This window comes from Lutjanus erythropterus, chromosome 5 (assembly GCF_056507025.1).
Source record: "Lutjanus erythropterus isolate fLutEry1 chromosome 5, fLutEry1.hap2, whole genome shotgun sequence".
Classification (NCBI taxonomy): Eukaryota; Metazoa; Chordata; class Actinopteri; order Lutjaniformes; family Lutjanidae; genus Lutjanus; species Lutjanus erythropterus.
The window spans coordinates 27576689-27597752 of NC_139321.1; the positions used below are offsets into that span (position 1 = coordinate 27576689).

The 21064-nt window shown below is 38.0% G+C and overlaps 1 protein-coding gene across 3 annotated transcripts; it reads right to left on the minus strand.

Moving 5' to 3' along the window:
- On the minus strand, window positions 1-20330 carry tmem255a (transmembrane protein 255A). Of its 3 annotated transcripts, none has more exons than XM_084718441.1 (10): window positions 19900-20330; window positions 13305-13447; window positions 11160-11222; window positions 8283-8372; window positions 4997-5062; window positions 4733-4821; window positions 4467-4538; window positions 3910-4072; window positions 2837-2983; window positions 1-946 (listed from the first exon to the last, which is right to left on the minus strand). In XM_084718441.1, exons 2-10 carry the CDS (start codon window positions 13401-13403, stop codon window positions 803-805), a joined length of 933 nt encoding a protein of 310 aa, XP_084574567.1. In that variant the 5' UTR covers window positions 13404-13447; window positions 19900-20330; the 3' UTR covers window positions 1-802. The 3 variants fall into 3 exon arrangements, with proteins under 3 accessions (XP_084574567.1, XP_084574565.1, XP_084574566.1); XM_084718439.1 differs by having other exon boundaries at window positions 19904-20329; XM_084718440.1 differs by lacking the exon at window positions 4467-4538 and having other exon boundaries at window positions 19904-20329.
- Between the last annotated feature and the right edge of the window lie 734 nt (window positions 20331-21064).

Consider the following 21064-nt stretch of genomic DNA (forward strand, 5'->3'; position numbering starts at 1 on the left):
AGCTGTAACTCTATACACAAACTAACAGATTGAGGCAGCAGTAGATCAGTAAAATGACTGATTTTCTCCCTTTGGTTGGTTTGGAGAGAAAGATATTTCACTCATATAATCCTGCCTGTCTAATGTCACAGTAAAGTGGCTAAAATATTAAGTGGCTAAAATACGTTTTGCTGCAGACCCTGACCACTGCAGTACACTGCGTAGCTTCCTTCACTCGGGGGCGTCCCGACTGCCATCTACTGTAGGTAATACACTGATTAACAAATACCTCATACAACCTCATTTCAAAAAACACCAACCATCCTTTTAAATTCACACAAGGCCTGTAGCTGCGCTGTGATCATTATCAGCTGTACCACTGGAGGCAGGAAGCGTTTACAATGTGTACTAAAGAGAGGTGAACATAAAGCATGAGCTGGAGGAGAGTTTTTGACCTTGTACAGGAGAAGTCCAGGTGACAGTGTGCTGCTGCACTGGAAGTCCATTTGCATTAAGGCAGATTGACGTGTAAACAGTCCTGGCTTTGAACAGGTGGTCTCTTTTCATGTGTATATGCACACAGTGCAGGTGTGAGTGCGAGTGGTGCCCGGGGGAGACAAACACTCACTCCTGTGTTTTGTGTTGGGCTGAACTCAAAGTTAGCGTGCTCTCTCTATGTGAACCACCTCCTCACCACCTTTCCTTCATGAAAGTTTTCGACATTTGTGAGGACGAACCCACGGGAATTGTGCATTCAAACCACTCAATCAGCATCTAACAACACCTGCTAACATGTCAGGTGCCTTCTGTGCTCAAAGCCATGTTATGGGCTGTACGGTGGGGGCTTCTCATCAGGATGGTTGTGAGGAGGAGAGTAGCGTGGGGGGATCATTGTGGGCCATAGGTGGCTGGCTCCAGATTGGGAGTCATCCGACAGGCCTGAGGAGTCAGGGAACACATAGGAGCCCTGCAAGAAAGACAAAACATTTCTCAGAAAGTTGTTTTTACAGTTTCAGAGTAACTCCTGACTTCTACTGAATATTCAATAAATGGCTTTAAGTGTCCTCCACAGGGCAGAAAAATACAAACATAAAAACAAGGTGAATAATGGTTAAAAAAAAATCTTTATTAGTCTTTATTAATTTAAGTCTCAAATTGGTTCATGTGCTCATGTCATGTCCTCACATAGTTTAGAGAGATGGCAGAAGGAATCAAAGAGTCTTTATCTGTTATGCTTGTCTAATAAGAGACAGATGTCAAAATCTCAAACTCAAGGAGATGTCAGACCAGACAGACAAACAGATTTCTCTGTTGATTTCACAACCCTAAGTAGAATATTTTTCTGTGGAAACTAGATGAACTAGATTCCACTACTCAAATAACTGCCACTAATCTATCAATAATTGTTTTTACCAAATTATTACAGTATGGATTTCATGCAGAACTTCAGAATCATATTCATAACGCTTCTTAGTAGAGTTGCTCCTAGTGACAAAACTTTAAGAAAATTCTTAGAAGTATGTTGTTTTTTTCCTTAGAATTTACAGTTAAGCGTAGATCCTGGTAACAACAAAAGTTAATGACAAAGCATCTTAGGCCTTAAGGGAGCTCCTGAGATGAAAAACTGTTAGAAGTACAGAGGAGGGATTTTAAGAGGCTTTAAGAGTTTCTTAAGCAGAGGAGAAAATGAAACAAAGACAAAGGCAGAAGAAATTTTCTCCAAACGCTGAACAACTGTGAGTGTATAAAATGCAACAGTAACTGTCACAGTCTCATATTGTGACGCAGTTCATTTAATTTCCACTGGATGTCCACACTTCATAGGCTCACAAAAGGACATTCATGAACACAGTGGGCTTCCCCTGGTTATATCCAATATATTAGGTACTAAAATGACCAGTACAGTGAATAAACATAAGCAAATAAAATGATCAACTATCAGCATTTGGCTACTGCACATGTAGGCCTGTGTTTCTAACATTTTCTGGGCTACTTTTAAACTCTGGCTTACAATTAATTCAACAGAGACTATTCATAATTACACTACGTATTAAAGGGTAACTCAACTATTTGTCAACCTATTACCTATTTTATCATATTTTTGTGTCTAAGTTAGGGCTAATAACAGTTAATCATCAGTTGGTTAAACCACCGAGAATATTTCTTACCGGTTACACATGCTGGTAAATTTTCATACAGCCAAACTGTGCTAGTGTCAAAAAAAGGAACCCTAGATTTGCAATTTGAATGCCTTTTTTCCTCAATTTCCAGAGCTCAGCAACAAATTAGATTAGGTCCTGAACTCAAAAATTATCATGAAGCCGTGAACTATATTCTTTTTCTACACAGTGCAGCCAAACACAAGTGTGCACTGTTACAGTAAGTCTACTAAAAGTGCTGTTCTTGCCACTGACACCAGACAGGCTCAGATTATTCTAAACGTCTGACAACATTATGGAAATGATCACTACAGAGACAGGAAATGCTGTTTAATTCTCTTGTCAAACTAACCAGACTCCCTTTGCTGTAATTTTCATTTTAGCAGCTTAATTGTATTTTCAAAATAAAACTCACCAGAAACATCTTGGTTCCCATTTCCACTGCTCCGACAATAACCAACTCTGGTTTGGCTGAAATAATCCCTGAATTTACTGAGGTAGATGTGAAAATATTCCCCAGTACTGGATCAGTTTCAAAAATTGTTGTCCCAATTAGTCACATTGACAAAATAAACATGGGAGAATAGGGTCCACGTTGAAATGTTGAATTAAAGTTTCTTGCTAGAAATGTTTATGCTAAGTTAGGAGTTCTCTGAGAGTATTCTCAGACTGTTTGTGGTTTTTTAGTGGCTCTGTACCTGCAGGTCGTAGGCAGTGTAAGGCGGCAGGCAGGGGGCAGTGTTGTAATATGAGTTGAGGGAAGTGGTGGGTGGAGGAGGTTCTGAGGGAACTGGAGCTGTGATGGCTTCTGGTTCAGATGTGCTCTCTGAGGCAGCAGAGGGAGTCTGACAAGGACATGATGAAGAATACTGATCAGTTTCTATCAGAGAATTGCAAAACAAAACCTTTAGTTCAGCTCATACATACAGATTCACATTTAAAGGTCATATACAGTGGTTTAAGACTTATTTCAATACATTCAGAAGGAATTAAAGGGATATTTCGGGTTGCTTGATGTCAGGTTGCACGGGGTACTTATCAATAGTCAGATTATAACCTATAGTTTGGAGCAGCAGAGAGGGGAATCAGCATGGAAGCTAAGCAATGAACTGCTGTGGACAGAGTCAGCAACTAATTTGGAATGTTTTCACTGCTTTGCTGCTTTGTTTCTGACAGGAAACTTCCATTATATATACGCTAAATCTAAACCAACCAAAAACCCCTGGTGAAATCAGTCATTTTAGCTGACAGAACATGGGAGTTGCTGGTCTACCGCTGCCTCGATCTGTTAGTTAGTTTGTAATATTGTGTGACTTCGGTGTTTTAAATGGTTAGTTTGGATTCACCAAAATCACACAATGACACAAACAAACCAACACATTGAGGCAGCGATAGACCAGCAGCTCCTGTGTACTGCGAGGTTAAATTGCTGACTTCGCCAGTGGAGCTTTTTTGGTTTGGAGAAAGCAATATTTGGCTCATATTATGGCAGTTTTCCACCAGAGAAGGCTGTCTGATGGCAGTGAAAATATTCTAAATATAGTGTACACTTAAACTGATATTGATTTTTTTTCAGTGGACCTTTTTTTAAGTGCTTAACATCTGTGCTGGTACTCCTCTCTGCTTCTCCAAACTGGCAGCGTGCTGACTGGCATCCACTGTAGGTAATACACTGACAATCGATACGTACCTCATACAACCCCACTTCAAATAATCTATATCCCTTTATGTCCTTTCTCTTCTTTGTTGGTGAAGCATTAACTAGCCGTACCATGTCTTTGAAGCCTCCCAGCACTGCAGCAGTAATGATGCCCAGAAAGAGGGCCACGATGTTGAGGATGGTAGCGGACCATAACAGGTGATAGAGGTGCACCACATCCTGGCAGCTCTTCACATCTGTGTATTCATGGTAGCCTCCAATCACCTCTACACGGCTAGCCCAGTGGGTGGGACAGAGAGGGAGACAGCCTACAGTCAAGCCACAAAAATCACTAATAAAGTTTTTTAAAATGCTCGCCAGCAGGCTCTGTGTGTTTGTAGTCAGGACACAATGAAAGACATAAAACAGGTTTTGATTTCTAGAGGTAAATACGTTCAGATGGTTTTGTTTTAAATATGATAGAGACACAGATACATGGATGGTATTTGGTCAGACACAAAAAGGGCATGCAGACAAAATGGCACCCTAAAAGTACAGTTGTATGATGAGTTAAATCATGAAAACTTGTCATATTTAGATTCAATCATCACTTATCAAAAAAAAAAAAGTAAAAATGTCATGAATTGATCATTAATGGCCAATATGGTTTTAGAAAAAAAGGAACCTACTTCCAAATCATGGATGATTTCCTAAACTTTTTCAAAACATCTTTATTCTGAAGTCCCATAAGAGGATGTTCTCTGAAACAAAGGTTAAAAGAAAAGAAACATTCTTGTTCTAATACAATCAACGCAGCAGTTGCAGTGCAAAAAAATCTCCCACAAAAATGCCACAACGGTACACATCAACAATCCAAACAATCACAGCAGCACAGCAAAGCAAGTAGCCACTGAATCAGAGGTTTGTCAGGTGCTCCCACACTCAGCGTACTCACTTCCCGCAGTTGTAGAGGTCGCAACAGTAGCAGGTGTTGCTCTTCACACGCAGGTTACAGGATGTGCGGGATGATGTCTGACAGGGCACCTGAAGGGCAAAAAATTTTTTATAGTCTCTTCACTTTGGGTTGACTTCCTGCTCTTAACTCTGTCCCTTTTACAACTTCAGTGCTAAACAACGAACAGGTTGTACTGACAGACAGATCAAATACACAAAGAGAGGATGAATTAATTGTATTATAGGTGAAATGTGTGTTTCTTACATCGCGGTCAGATGCAGTCTCACTGGAGTGATAATCGCAGCGACCAGCGTACAAAGGCCTGAGGTCCTGTAGAACAATAAACAACATTCATCACTGGTCCACTTACAAACGTACACTGAATGGGAAGAAACAAAGAAAAAGAGGCAAGAACTGATACTTGATTGGTGCTGCATGATTAATGACAGCAATGAATTACCACCAACTAATTGACAGGACAAACTGACAGCAGTCAAACAGTAGGTAACTATACACAGAGAAGAAAGAAGAAAATAAGGGGGCTTTGACATTATTTTATATTTACTTGTCTGATGAAAAACTGACAGATATCAGATCATTTGAGTTGTTACAGGTTATTGTGTCATAAAATAAAGTTAGAAAATATCCAACTTGTCTGTATTTGCTTGTTCTTATAGGCTGCATGTTACAGAGTAAGAAGCTTTTTTGTTTCACTCTTAACTGAGCTCACAACCTCAATCAGACTTGACAGCTCTTCTGGGAACATGAATTATATAACTTATTATCAAAATGAACAATAATCCTTGTTTAATCTGGTGTTACTAAGCACATTTACTCAAGCACTGAACCTTGGTGTGGTTGTACTTCATTAGAGTATTTCCATTTTATGCAACTTAATACTTTTACTCCACTACCGTCTTGTACTGTCTACTGTACTAGATGTGTCTGACAACTTTGGTTACTGATTACGTTTATCAATTTTTCACACCTTGATTGGGTGCAAGCATTTTAGTTGCAAATCACCAGTATTGTACGTAATGACGATCAATTCACTATAAAAAAATCTTCACTGTGGTTGTTACGTACATAATTGTGAAGCGCCACATTAAAGGGATGCATGATATTGGACTTTTGCTGATATCCAATTTAGGGATGTCAGTTTCAGTTAACTTTGTTTGTGGTAGCTGACACCCATTAACCAACAATTAACTGGTTAAAAAAAAATTCAAAATACCATGGAATGCATGAGGTGATGTACTCCAGCAATACCTTACCACGATGGGCTCTGGCACTGCATTTCGAAGCGCTATCCTTTAATGTCTGTCTCTCTCTCTCTCTCTCAGACTCACACACATGCTGCAGCAGCTGTGCGCAAGGCGACATAAAGACTTCTTTAAAGGGATAGTTCACCCAAAACCTGCCTGCTCACCCTAATGCCAATTCAATGTCGTGTTTAGTTTTTCAGTCCATGCCAAGTTGACTTGAAAGACATCATTTACACCATGTTTTTAGCCTAAATCTTCACAGTAGCTCCTTAGCTTGAAGCCACATTCATGTACATGTGCACCATCTGAACTGGGTGTGTGTGGTGTGACGGTGTGCAAGTGAACAGCATGTCAAGGCTTTTTTCTGGCTGTTTTATTTCCATTTGAAAACTGGTCACTATTCACTTACACTGTTTGGGAGATTCTGCAATGTACTTTTCCTGTAACTCCAGAAGAGTTTTGTGGACTAAAAAAACTAAACTCGACCTTCAATCAGCAAGAGGATGAGTGCATAAAGACTGAATTTTCATTTTGCTGGTAAGATTTAACTTAAGTAAACGCAAAAGTTGTTCCAGATGCAGTCTTTATTGTTGAATAGCAGCTAAACAAGTAAGCCTTCATTAAAGACATAAAGTCTGTATCTTGCCTTTGCTGCCTCTTTTTCCCTTCATATCGTAACTGAAGTGAATTTTAACAGGATGGTAGTCTGCATCTGTAGGTCTGTACTGTATTTTTTAGCCTTGTGTTTGGCTGCACTGTGTAGAAAAAGAACGGAGTTCTCAGTGTCATGATTTAACCTGTTTTGGTGAACTTTCAGCACCAATCAGCTGTGCAGACAGAGCAAACTGTGTGTGACGGCATTCATACAGCTACAACATGGGTTTGAGAGAGAGGGAAACAGACAGAGAATCATCCAGTTTAATATTACAAGGAAATGATTTTTAAGTTTAGGCTAGTACTGGACCTAATCTTTTTTGTCATTGAACTACGCAAAATGAGGAAAAAAGGCATTAAAATGCACAAATCGATTAACGGATAACTGTCAACATCCTTAATCCAAGTACAAGAAAACTACTGCAGCCAGATTTTTGTCACTGGTGTCTATTTCTCTTTGTTTTTCATAAATTCATTGTAGTCATCAGGATGGCAGCTCTTAAGATGGGCAGTTAACTCCATATTGCATATTTTGTTGAGTTGTGTACTTACATTATCCCAAAAGTTTCCAACAATGTCCAAATCCAGAGAAATCTGCTTTTTATTCAAGGTAATGGCGCATTTCCTGCTTGTCAGTGGTAGCTAGTTGCTATAACTTCAAGGAAAAACACTGGCTAGATCAGATACATCAGTGTGAGGAAGCAAGTTGGCGAACTTGACTAAATGTAACGTGAATAAAACTTTAATATTACCTCGACCATGAACGTGAATTCTGTCTGAGTCATGTCAGACTGATTTTCATCAGCTATGGTGATTGTTTAACAGTGAAGATAACAGCTCCCATCCAGCGCTACTTAACAATGCCATCAAACTACGTCTTTCGCTGTTTTAATGTGAGAAAGACTCCTAGAAGCAAAACTTAAGCTATTGTGCACATGTAAAGCCTTTACTGGCTGTACCAATGACGTGATGACATTATTGTGCATCCTATTACTGCTGATGTACAAAAATGTGATTTAGTTTGGGAAGTAAAATTCTGAAATATTTACAAGCAACAAAAGTTTACATGAACATAACAAATAGTCAGAAAAATGGCAATGCATAGCCCACCATCTGACAGCATCAGCTAATCTCTTCAGTCTGTCACTGCATCATAATGCTTCTCCTAATTCTCTCCCTATTCAACAGCGCACATCTCTGCAGTTTAGTAAACAAAAGATTTTCCCTCTTTCCATTTTACTGACACCATCACAGCAAACGAAAACCTGCTAATGGGGCTCATCTCCACTTTCAGTTAGCCATAACTTATTGTAGCATAATTGTTTTAAGAGTGCATTAGTGGTTATTTATTGTTTTATGTGCTTTGTGTAATGGAGAATAATCTCTTACTACCACAAAATATATTTATCTCACTGAGGAGGGTGCAGCAGTATCTACAGTCTGCTATCTGTGAAGCAATGCCCTTGCAGAAGGGCATACGTTTTAATATATGTCTAATGCAGACAGAGTGTATTAAGCTTTAATGGGGATGGCATTGATTAATAAGCTTGTTATAAGTCAAAACATAAGTGTTATCCATATTCATAATGTATTAGTTTAGTTAAATGAGTGGACGCTTCAGGGTTACTTACGATGTGCCTTGCAGCAAAAACTCCATCAACAATAGCGCAGCAGAAGGCAGCGACCACTCCAAAACTGATGAAGACGATGGATGCCACTAACTGTGAAAGAAAACAGGGGAGCCTCAGCTTCATTACTCTTCATCACGCTATGATAACTCTCTAAAACCTCAACATAAACATGCACTATTTCGATTTTTAATTGCTTCCTCTCAACAGAAACTTTTGTATTGGGTTACATTCTCAACACTAATGTGTATCATCCAGCACGTGCTTCCCTCTGAGCATGATTAACTCTGAATGTGATGAGGGTGGAGGGGGCTGTGGGCCGGATAAAGGATGACAGTGACAGAGTGCTGTGTTGTCACCTAGCTCGAGTGGTGTTTGTGGCTGGCACAGTGCCCAGCTCTTTATAGGCACTGCTGCAAACCTTAATTCCCTCCATTTGCCGAACTCTCCTCCTTTGGCTCCTCAATGGAAGGCAGCATGTATTCAATTACACATCACCCCACCCTGTCTGCAGCTCCTCGGCTCACAGGAGGGAGGCAGTGCAAGTGACGCAACACATTCAACAGCTAGAAGTAATAGGAATTTATGTCAGTGCTAAGATTTTCTATGATGCTAACAATCACATCCGGAAACAGATATGGCAGCCTTAAGCACTGAGAGGAGTAAGTCAGTGACAATCATATTCAGCAGCATAAGATTGAAAACAAAGGAATTTTACCGACATGTTGATAACTGATTGTCCTTAAAGCCTCTAGAAATTTATTTTCTTTTGTTTTATTTATTTATTTGACAGGGAGGATACATGTAGACATACTTACAAGTAAACAAAAATGCAACTGATGCAATGTATGAAGGACTTCTAGCCAGAGCTAATTTGCAGTCCTTGTCCCTGGTTAGGCTTTTACAAAATAAAACAGTTTTTTTTTCCTGTGTTTTATTCCTTCAGGGTTCGTACACCTTTTCCATCTTCAAATTTCAATTGTCAATATTTTTCAAGGTAATGATGTGTTTTACCATCAACACCCTATTTTCTGCCAAGCAAAGCTCAGTTTGATTTTGTCTGTGTTTGTGTTTCTTTATCTGTTCTCTTCTCACTGGTTTAAAGTGGACTCTGGAAAAAGTTAATGTCACAGCAATGAAGCAATTCCATGCAAGAATCCAGATTTTGCAATGTTGAAGTCAAAGTCTAAATGCAGTTGTGGGGTTGGTGATTGACCACTGTCTGCCACTGATCTTTTATTGATTGACCACTGTCAATCAATAAAAGATTATCTGATATGTTTTCCAATGTTAAATTTTGACCATTAAACATTTATCTATTAATATCTGATGTAATGCAGATGTTTTTTGTATTTTTAATGTCTAGGCTTTAGGTTTTTGGAAAATAATATATGACCACCACACTCATATGTGGCATAAAAAAAATCCACATTTTATGTGTCATTCAGCAATGACATATAGCAAGTACATATATCAGTAATATTTCTTCATCTATGTGCACTTTAACTTTATTCACAGCTCACACCTCATCATAATCCTTAATTTTCAGCTGTCAGGTGGAAATGGAAGTGCTCCCTCTACAGTTTGCTGTTGATTTCTGACAACAGGATTATTGGTTGAATCACAGTAACATTTCCTATCAGTTTTGATGCACTTATTTTCACCCTTTTACAAGTATGAAAATACAGAAAATTATTCCTCCCACTTACAATTTTGGTTGCAACTAAAAATAATTTTGAGAATTCCTTTATGTGCTGATTATATTATTAAATTAAACCAATAAAATAGTGCTAAATGTCCATGACAGTTTCTGATTTAGAGATTGTTTTGTCAACGTATAACATATAAGACAAACAAAAGCTGTAAATATTCACATTAGAGAGGCTGGAAACACAGAATTCATGACATTTTTGCTTACAAAACATATTAAATGTAGAGATGCAACAATTAATTTACTATTAAATTAATTGCCAACTATTTTGATAATCGATTAAACACTGAAATCATTTTTGATAAAAGTGTCTAAATTCTCATATTTAAGCTTCTCAAATGTGAATATTTTCTGATTTTTCTTCTCTTCGACAGTAAACTGAGTATCTTTGGATTGTGGATAAAACAAGACATTTGAGGATGTCGCTTCGGGCTTTGGAAGACATTTTCACCATTTTTCTGACATTTTATGGATCAAACAACTAATCGTTTAATTGATTAAATAATAAAATGAAAATAATAATTATTTGCAACCCTAATTAAATGATTAATAGATCTGATCAAGTAGATCCAATTAATTTCCGACTGACCAGCTAATCATTCTAATCATTCTAACCATTCAATTTGATTACCCAAACCATAAATAATATCAACACATTTTATGCATACTGACATTTTATGGCAAACAACAAATCAGAGGCACTGTGTTGTAACATGCCATATATCTGTTAGTCATGGCACACACACTGAACGGTACTCCAGGCATCCAAACTCTGCTGCATTATGGGAAAGGGTGTCACGGTACAAACTCATTCTTCATGTTAGCCCTGACAGTCACTACCCAGCACGTCCCACCTGCTCCTCTCATCTGCAGTTTCCTTCCCCACATTCTGTCCTCCTCCACTTACACCCTATGTCTATTTCTGGCAGCATCTCTCCTGAAACCCAGGATACTCTGCTCTGATACACGAACCTCCTAAGGCCAAGTGGAGTTAGCAGTCAGGGTTAGGTCTGCTGTGTCTATTGTCACATTAACGGCATAATCAAGCTGTCGCAAGGTAATTGGGACTGATACACTGTTTAATGACAGTGCCCTATGACTGTAGAGACAAGGAAACATCAAGCAGTCAAAGTGATCTCAATGCACAAAGGTAATATAAATCCTCTTACCATCTGCCTCTTGTTCTCTATTAAATGAGCACCGATAATTCCCAGAAAAGAGCCAAAGCCCAGCTGAAAAGAGAGAAAATAGCTGTTAGGGCACTTATCTAATTTGACTATGAAGCTTTTATTTCATTGTGCAGTGGGATAAATCGAGTGTTAAGTGTTTCTAATGCTCTGGAGAGGCATTTCAGCATGTTTACTATATTATAAACTCTTTGCTTTTATAGATAAGAATAATACATTGGAGACTAATTTACTCCAGTGGTTCCCCAGGTCATCATTTTGAGAACCATTAAATTACTCTAATTTAAGGATTTGTGTGATAAAAGTGTCTCTAAATCCTATTTTGTACTTCAGTGTTGATTTCTTCTATGTAACTCTCCATTATATATAGGGTTGAGGAGAAACTACTTAGGCTGGTTTTACACAGTGAAACATTTCACATAACTTTACCAGGTGAAACTGAATAGAAGCAAGAATAGCAGAATAGAATAGCAATTGAGCGGCATGGTGTAAAACCCCTGCAACACACTTGAAACTTGTCTGAAGCTCAGCCACAACAATTGCAAAACTCACAACTTTGTGAAACTAGTTTCACGCAACAGACAAAATCAGCACACTGACAAGGTGTGATGACATCAAACTATGATGTGGGATCATTCCAACCCATTTTAAGAGATTTGATTTCAACTTCAGTGAGAAAATTATACAAAATGACATACAAAAATGCAAATATACTTACAAAGACACTCCCACTTGATATAATCAACAAAAAAACCCAATAAGATAGAGAAAAAATTATCAATCTAGCTGCTAATTTTCGTGAAATAAACTACACAATCATGTTGCATAAGACTTTAATTGTTTCTTCTAACTGTCAAGTTGCATGGAAATTATGTTTCATGCAATTTGCAACCTGCAACTAGTTGCATGAAAGTTTCACTTGGGAAAGCCAGCCAAGGCAAACTAGTTACACGTAATTAAATTACAAAATACTGTAAATGTAATTTGAATCTGTTACAGATACTAGGAAAAAATGTGTAATTACAATACTACTAATCAAAATATTGTGTCTACAAAGGGGTTACATCTGAATACATTGTCATCGGTGACAATCTTATATGTAGAATATAACATTCATTCTATTTTCAATGTACAGGATCTTCTGGCATATTTCCGGACAATGAGACTCAGCAAAGCCACTGGGACAAATTTGAGTGCATCATCATTAAGGGTAGGATGGCTTACAAGGAGCACTCTCTATGTCTAGATTGGCTCCATTCATTGGGCAGTATGCACTCAAATTTAAGTGCTGTTTTTGATTGGTTCTCCTGTTATAATTCTCACCGCCTCTCATCTGCCAATCAAATCACTGCAAATTGCTCAAGGCAACCTGAGTCTACTATCCTGTGACCAGTCAGCTGTGTCAAGGATGGTGGCCTTGTCGTTGGACAAGAACACCTTTCAGTCCTGTAAATTCAACAATTAAATTGTTTGTTTAAAAGGTTCAGTGTCAAACCTGAAGAAACATCTACAGGAAAGTTAATGTAACTGCAATCAGTCACATAAAATAAAGTTGTGAGGTTTACATCCCCTTATTTAAATGAATGTTTTTAGGACTTTTCAGTGTTATTGCCCAGTTTGAAACATTCTAAAAGCAATCAAAAAGTAATCAGATATAACAAGCTACATTTGATGAATTGAAATAGTTTCATACATTATCATTTTTATCAGGGCAACTTGTAATCTGTAAACTATTACATTTCAAAAGTAAAACTGATTACATGTTAATGATTTAAACCATGAGGTTTGAGGTTAAATGTTGAAGAATCCCTTTTGAAATTTAACTGACACACATTGGCTGCTTTCCTGGTAGCTCTCTGCGTAAGAAGAAAGCTGAAAGCTGAGTTCTGTTTAGAAAACACATTTATGGGCTGATACACTTTACCTCACTCAGCCTCTAATGACAGTGATGCTGAATAATGAATGTGGGGAAAATTCACCCCTCAGAGACCTTCAGTAATTATGTTCACAGGGTCCAGGAGCGGGAAGAGCTCGTTGCAAGAAAACTCACTCACACCTCACTCCTTATGAACTCTGACAGTGAATGGTACGGCTGTGTTGTGCCCTCAGGTGTGAATGTGCACTCACAATGACTCCTGGGTAATAGCCACCCACTGTGATGTTCTGCGTCCTGGTCGTCGCTGCCAGGCCAAAGATGAGGATGAGCACAGATACAATGAGCAGCATCGCCGTCACGATTATGGATTTCCTTTTCCTCCTCTTAAAGGAGCCTACAAAGCAACAAATGAAGGGACATTACTGCTGGCGTAATCAGGAAAGTGATGTGAAATGATGTAATGGAAACTAGTTAAGGAGACTTCTGACTGGAATGGAGTTTCTCTGCCTCTGCCTTGACATGAGGCCTTGAAGATGCACAAGTGTCCTACAACAAGTGTATATGTATTTTTAAGGAAAATATGCAAAGGAATCAACATTTAAAATGCATCCAGAGAAACACTCAGGACCCTGAGAGTCACCAAGAGGCTCATTTTCCATCAACACAGAACCTATAACACTAATTAGCTTGAAAAATAACTTTGTATGTTTCTCATCATGGAAAAAACTGGCTTGTAAACAAATGCCAGCAGTAAACAAAATAAAACAAAACACAGAGTTTTGACTTCTAATCTTAATTACTTTATAGGTGGGAAAACTTCCAGACATACTCCAAAGATCTGTTTGATCCGACAGTTTGCAGCCACCTCCAATTAAAATGTTTGTTTTTGAACTTAAAAGCGCATAAGAATTCTAACTATGAAGATTTTTCTATTCAAGTTGTGTCATAAAATTTCTTTAAGGCGTGTCCTGGTGGCCTCTGGCTTTGACACATTATAGCATCATCATCATACCAACACTGCCACTTCCAAAGACCAAGGACCTTTGTTACATGTCATCTCCTTTATTCTCTTTCACTCTCCCCTCATATTCACTCAGCTCTCTATCTACTGTCCTGTCTAAGAAAGGCTTAAATAGGGGTGAATACTTTTATAGGCACTGCATTCTCTGTGTTATCTTTAGTAAGGATAACTGCATACTGCATAATTGTAATGCAGAGCTTTCATCCAATTGAATACTAAAATTGAACAAATTAAAGGGACAGTTTACCCCAAAATGAAAAATACATATTTCTCCTCTGGCCTGTAGTGCTATTTTTCAATCTTCATTGTTTTGGTGCTGCCATAGAGATGTCTGCCTTCTTTCAAACATAACGGAAGAACATAGCAGTCGGCTTGTGGTGCTCAAAGTGAAATTTTTTTTTTTGAAAAACTCAACAGCAATGTCTCTTTCCAGAAATACTGACCCAGTTGCCCAAGATAATCCACAGACCTTATTGTGAGCAGTTTGACGCAAGAGTTGTTTTCTCTCTACCAAACTACACCTACCAACCATATCACCACGCACTGTTCATGTTATGGATGAGCAGCTTGTGATCTTGACAGCGCAGGATGTAAACATTAATTGTGTCCTCCTCAGCTGAGCTGTAACATTAACACCACTGAGCTCGTTAAAAAGCCAAGTGCCATCTAGTTTGAGATTAGGCAGACATCTCTACGGCTGATATCTCCAAAACTCTGCAGCTCCAACAAAAACGATCTAGATGGACAAAGAACTACAGGTAAAAGGAAAAATATGTATTTTTGACTTTGGGGAAAACTGTCCCATGAAGTTAACTATTACCATTGCAACAAAACTGTTCAAAACTTGCCCTGGTGAGCTCACAGTGCAATATAACAGACCCAGCATTAAACCAACATACTAATAATAAAACCATAATTTTAACATAAGAGCAATAACCTAAACATATAAAAAAAATAAACATTAATAACAACAAAGACAATCATAAATTATATCTTAAAGTGCTACTAAAGGTTTGCCTTTCAAGAAATGAATAACCGCAGTGAATGTATGTCTTTTAAGTCACTAAGATTTAAAACAGACTTCCTCCCAGAGGGCATCTCTTCAAAGAGGACAGCTGCTGAGTGAGAATCATCTCTAACAATATTCAGAAGCTTTTTTAGAGCTTACAAACTGAAGAGAGAGACAGGAGGGAGTGCAGTCTTAACTATTTTCGCTGATGCATTTGTTTCAGCAGTAGCTGAAATAGTGAATCAAACTATGACAGAGCAAAGTCCAGCTGCTTCTTGTTGTTATCTACTCCACTCTCTTTAAGTTATTCTGTGGTAAAAAGCTCATCAAAGCTTGTCAGAGAACAATAGATCATCCAAGTCACCTCTCTGCTCTGTTTTATCAATTTGTGGAAACACAAAGCCACAGAGATCCGTCACTGTTGCTGAACACTCATGCTTCAGCCTAGAGATCAATAAGAACTACATCAGTGCTCATTGCTGTACTGAGCATATGGCTTCAGTCAAAATGTGTCACCATGGTGCCTGCATAATGAAGGACACAGCCTCCAAGATTAATGATCTAGAAATATATGCACAACTTTGCAGTGCTGGGAGTTATTCTGATGAGACTACATCTTGGACTGTGTGCAGTTTTAATTCTGTATTGTAGATTGTTTTCTTTTCCTGGTCTCAAATGATAAATTACAGCTAATTGAAACAACACATGTGGCTGTTTTTCATGAGTGAAGTTAATAATATATATCTTAGTTTATACAGTCATATCCCTTCAGTTTTAATCTCAGATACCACAGTAGAGGTTAAACACCCTAAGAAATACAATAATGTTGCAACTTTATGTTACCTGAAGGTCGAGTTTTAAGCATAAATGTTGATACATTTGACTTAATCAATGTCCTCAGACTCTACCCTTAATGATTTTTGTGGAAAAGGGGTTTTGTAACTCAAAATCATGCATGGCTATGGAGCTGTTTGTGAATTCCTTTGAAAACTGTGGGAGTTCTACCTGAGACAGGATACATTTAAGTACAGGTTCTGCAATTTAACTTAGAGTACATACAATTCATGCAGAAGTAAGATTGCCTGTGTTCAACATTACTCACATGATATTCCAAAAGTAGCTCTTTGAAGATTACTCCATATGATCTGTGTAACATAACCACTTGAATATGATTACACCACCTCTAATAAGGGCTAATAGGCTCTAATAAGTGACCGATTTTCTTTGTCAAATATTGTCTTACAAGAATTAGGAAGCAGTGGTGGAAGATGTATTCACATCCTTTACTTGAGTAGAAGTAGCAATACTACAATGTGAAAATGCTGCATTACAAGTAAAAGTCCTACAATCAAAACCTTACTGGAGTTATTGTGTATAAGTATTATCAGCAGAACTTACTGGTAAAAGATACTCATTCTGCAGTAGATTGGTCCCTGTCAATGTTTTCCTTATGTATTTGGATTAATATTAGTGCTGCATTAATGTGTATCTTCATTTTACAGATGTAGATGTTTATGGCTGGACTACTGCTGAGTAATTTAATCTACAGCAGTGCATCGTGTTCTATGAGATCATCACATGTCTGTAGTGTTGCTGTCCTGTGAGAGCCATGGATCTATAAAAAGTCACATAAGCTCAGAAAAACAGACCTAGTTTCAGCTTTGTGACAATATATTGTCCAGCTAATTCAAATGGGTTTTTCAGCAGTTTATTTAAGAAGAATCTTCTCAGTTTATCATATAATTCAAATTCAAAATCACCGAATGTGGAGACTCAACTGCAATCTGAAAAGTAAGTAGTGACTAATAGAGATGCAACAATTTGTCAATTAATCATTTAGTCTGTCAAAATAAAATTAATTGCCAACTATTTTGATCAGTGATTAATTGTTTCAGTCATGGTTCCAGCTTCTTAAATTTGAGGATCTGCAGCTTTTCTTTATTTATAATAGTAAATAAAGAGTATTTGGGTTTTACACTGTTGGTTGGACAAAAGGTACAATTTAAAGACGTCACTTGGCTCTGGGAAACTGTAATGAGGATTTTTCATACATTTTTAACATTTTATAAACTATAAGCCCATTATTGTTTACACTTTTCTTAGAGATATTAGCAGTTGCTATTAGGGCACACCCTGGCATCAGAGGAATCAAGGGAGGGGATAAAAAACATAAGCTTTCACTTTATGCAGATGACATATTAGCAGTGATATCTGACCCTCTGGGATCCCTACCACATCTGATGGACACTATTCAATCATTTTCAAAATTATCGGGCTATACTATAAATTGGAATAAATCTGAAGCAATGCCTCTTTCTAAATTTTGTCTCCCTTATATGGTGGAAAAATTCAACTTTAAGTGGGTTCACAAGGGTATGAAATACCACAGCATTAAACTCTCTCAGGATGTAGGTGAAATGGCGATGCAAAATTTTAACCTATTAGTACAAAAGATCAAACTAAAGTTAGAAAAATGGGACAAGATAAAACTTACATTATGGGGAAAAATTAGCATCATAAAATGATTGTGGCTCCCCAACTTAATTATATTATGATGTTGCTCCCAATTAAAATACAATCTATTATATTTAAACAATTTGATGACATAATAAAACATTTTCTGTGGAGTGGAAATAGATCCAGGATCAAACTGAGTAAGTCATGTGCCCACAAGGAGAAAGGAGAGCTGGGACTTTCTGACCTAAGACTGTACCACTTATCTTTTGAAATGGCTAAAATAGCAAAAATACTGGGATGATGCAGGAGATAAAGCAGCCTGGATGGACACTGAATACAAGCTGTACTCACCATTAAATCCTATTGTTGCTTTATCTCAAATAAGTAATATTAAAAGCCCAATATAAACCCAATTTACAAAGATACTCCTCATTGTGGCACAACCCTGCAATATGCACTGGAAAAAATACTGTGTATTGGAAGCAGTGGCATTCCTGTGGTTTATGTTCCATTGGTGATTTATTTGAGGATGGTTTATTTCTGTCATACGGTAATCTAGTTGAGTGATTTAATTTGATAGGAAAAGGACATTTTTGGAAGTACTTACGGATAAGAAGTTGTATTATGTCAAAGTCCTACAATATAGCTGATAACATTATCATAAACTATCTGGAATTACCACCTGAAAACCGCGAGGCTTCACAATTTTCTAAAGTAACTAATTCCCTCTTGTGTAATGTGTCTCTTAATGTGAAATTGATTTGGCAAAGGGACCTTGGAGAAGAAACTGAAGGTGACAGATGGTCTAAAATCGTGCCAGGATGTGGTAAATATGTGAAAGAAGCAAAGATGAAGCTCACACAATATAAGGTACTGCATAGATATGACCAGACACCATTGCAACTCTACAGAATGAAGTTGTTAAATAACAATAGCTCTTGGAAATGTAAAACTGAAATAGGAACTTTTCTGCATTGTGTGTGGGAATGTAGTTTGGTCAGACCACTCTGGATTTAAGTGTTAGATATTTTAAGTTCTTGGTTTGGCTCAGAAGTGCTTTTAAGTCCAATGTTGTGTTTACTGGAGGGCCGGCTGCAAATACCAAACGTATCCAAGTGTGCATTTTCTGTTATTATTGTGTGTCTAATAACCATCTGTTGAGTTATTCTAAGACACTGGTAGACAACAAAGGCCCCAGAAATGAAAGAATGGGCTAATGCAATGGTGGAAATAGCATCTTGTGAAAGTATGCTCAGTAGAATAAATGGCGATCAGGAGAAAGGAGTATCTCCTTGGGACTAGTTATGGACTCACATCAAAACAGAAGATAGGCCCACATAGTTGCTTGCTCTGTGATTATGTGATCCGGTAGAGTGATGTATGAGGACATATGTGTGACATGTGTTTGCTTGTTAGTTTGTTTTCTGCACTTGACTTCCAGACTTATTTGTTCCTTTTTTTATGGACTGAAGTCCACCTCCATATTATAAAAAAAGATGTGCCTTGTATTCTTGTATGCCCAGAAAATAAATATATGTATGCCATGAACAGAGCCTTTCAAACCAATAAAAACTTATATTACATACATAAAATTATAAACTGAATGAGAAAACCTAATCTAATTGAGAAAATAATAGGCAGATTAATAACTATAAAGCTGTCAGAAAAATGTAATGGAGTACAAAGTACACTATTTGCCTATGAGATGTAGTATAGTAGAACTATAAAGTTGCATTAAAAAAGTGAAGTAAATGTATCTCAAATTTGTACTTAAAACAGTATTTTAGTAAATGTACTTTGTTACATTCCACCACTTTTAAAAAGTGTAAAGCATACATGGATGATCCTGCTATTTGTGCCAAAACCGCAACACTGGCTAAACTGAGCACAACAATGCATAAACTATCACTATATTCTGATCTGTTTAGATGTACATGTTTTACACTGATTTTCCCTCACACGAATGGACTATTTTATTCATTTAACTTTAATTGTAGCAACCTAGCATCCTGCCTAAATCTGTGTCAGGCAGTCAGCTCCCCATCAGAGCCGAACATCTAGGCTGCTGTGGTTACTCAACGTCGCCGCACCTGCAGTGACGCGCTGCGGCCTGGACCAGAAAAAAACACGGGCTGGTGATGCAACGAGTGTTTTTGTCTGCCTTTGCAAACCAAGAAACACCGTTACTGTATTTGGCCGACAAAACTAACAAATGATGATAGTCATAATATTAACCTTAATTTATGCTGGTGTATTTTTTTTTTTTTTTTAAATAAAACCCCCTCCCGAATTATGGCAAACGAGTGCATTATTGAATAGAGAAAACCTGCTGCAGATATGCCGTTGACCTTGCACACACCTACCCATGCTTGTCTCAGACAGAGTCAGTCCGCTGGAAGATTGGAGGCTCTGGGCAGGAGGCATGCTGGCTGGAGGATGTTTAAACGCTGACGATCCTCTTCCAAATAAATGAAAAACAATAATCACGACTCGCTGTTACTCGCTATATATCTGGGATCTGGCTGTGCACAAACGTAGGCTAACGAAGACGGCGTGTTGGCTTGCTGTGGCATTCTCTGACAACAGACCTCCGTCCGTCCCCGCTGACACCGAGTCGGTCTCATTTACATCCCCGCGGCTGTTGATTCGTCTGTCAGCGTCTGTCCTCACCGTGTGTCGGTGTCGGACTCTGGGTCGCTGCTGCTGCCGCTGCTAGCTGTATGTGCGCATGTCACACAAGTACTCAAAAACAAGTACTTACTCAATACCATACTTGCATTTGTTTCAGAGCACTGTAACGATACTTACTTACTTATCATCAGAGGTACGTGACCGTTAAACCGCCACATTCGTTACTTGACGTAATTTACAGATCAATGTTGAATGGTCATTCGATATTCACGTTACTTATATCTCTGTCAATAAAATTCAAAACACACGTATTATATTAACCGAAAGACAAACCATCCGCCATTTTAAAAACAATTAGCTAACTGGTGTATCTTTAACGGTTAACGTTCCAAATCACAAAATAGAAACACGGAATTTAAATTGATTTAAATATTATACTGAATTGAGCAAATGCTAATTATAATGATACAAATAAATAATACATATATACACACCTTAACTGAGAGATGAAAGTTAGGGTAAATCTGTAAAGGGCCACTAGTATCCATGGTAACCACCCGAGGGTTTTTCACCAAGAGCAGTGACAAGTTCTGAGAGACTGTCTGCTTTACATCACATGTGGGTTAAATAAATAATATGTTTTATGTCTTTCCCTAATGTTACTTGGGGTTTCTGACATAGACTGGGTACCGATGGGTACAAGGAGACAGGGCTATGGTGAGGCAGAGCTTCGAGCGCCACCATCTGTCAGAAGCACGACATTACATTCAAAAGCTGTTGGACAGTGAAGCGGCAGCGCGTGAATTAACCGACGAAGTGACTCATGCTGCCTTCATGTGCACCTCTTAAGGTTTTATGTCCTGTTTCACTAACAAGACCACCATAAGTTCAGC

What these genes read in the sequence shown, in the direction of transcription:
- tmem255a (XM_084718439.1), bottom strand. Translation starts at nt 19,964, where the DNA reads ATGCCTCCTGCCCAGAGCCTCCAATCTTCCAGCGGACTGACTCTGTCT. An exon ending in TAGAGAACAAGAGGCAGATG is followed by an intron (nt 8,373 to 11,159) that starts GTAAGAGGATTT and finishes TTTCTTTCACAG; the next exon opens with TTAGTGGCATCCATCGTCTT. An exon ending in TGGGAGGCTTCAAAGACATG is followed by an intron (nt 2,984 to 3,909) that starts GTACGGCTAGTT and finishes TGTCCTTGTCAG; the next exon opens with ACTCCCTCTGCTGCCTCAGA.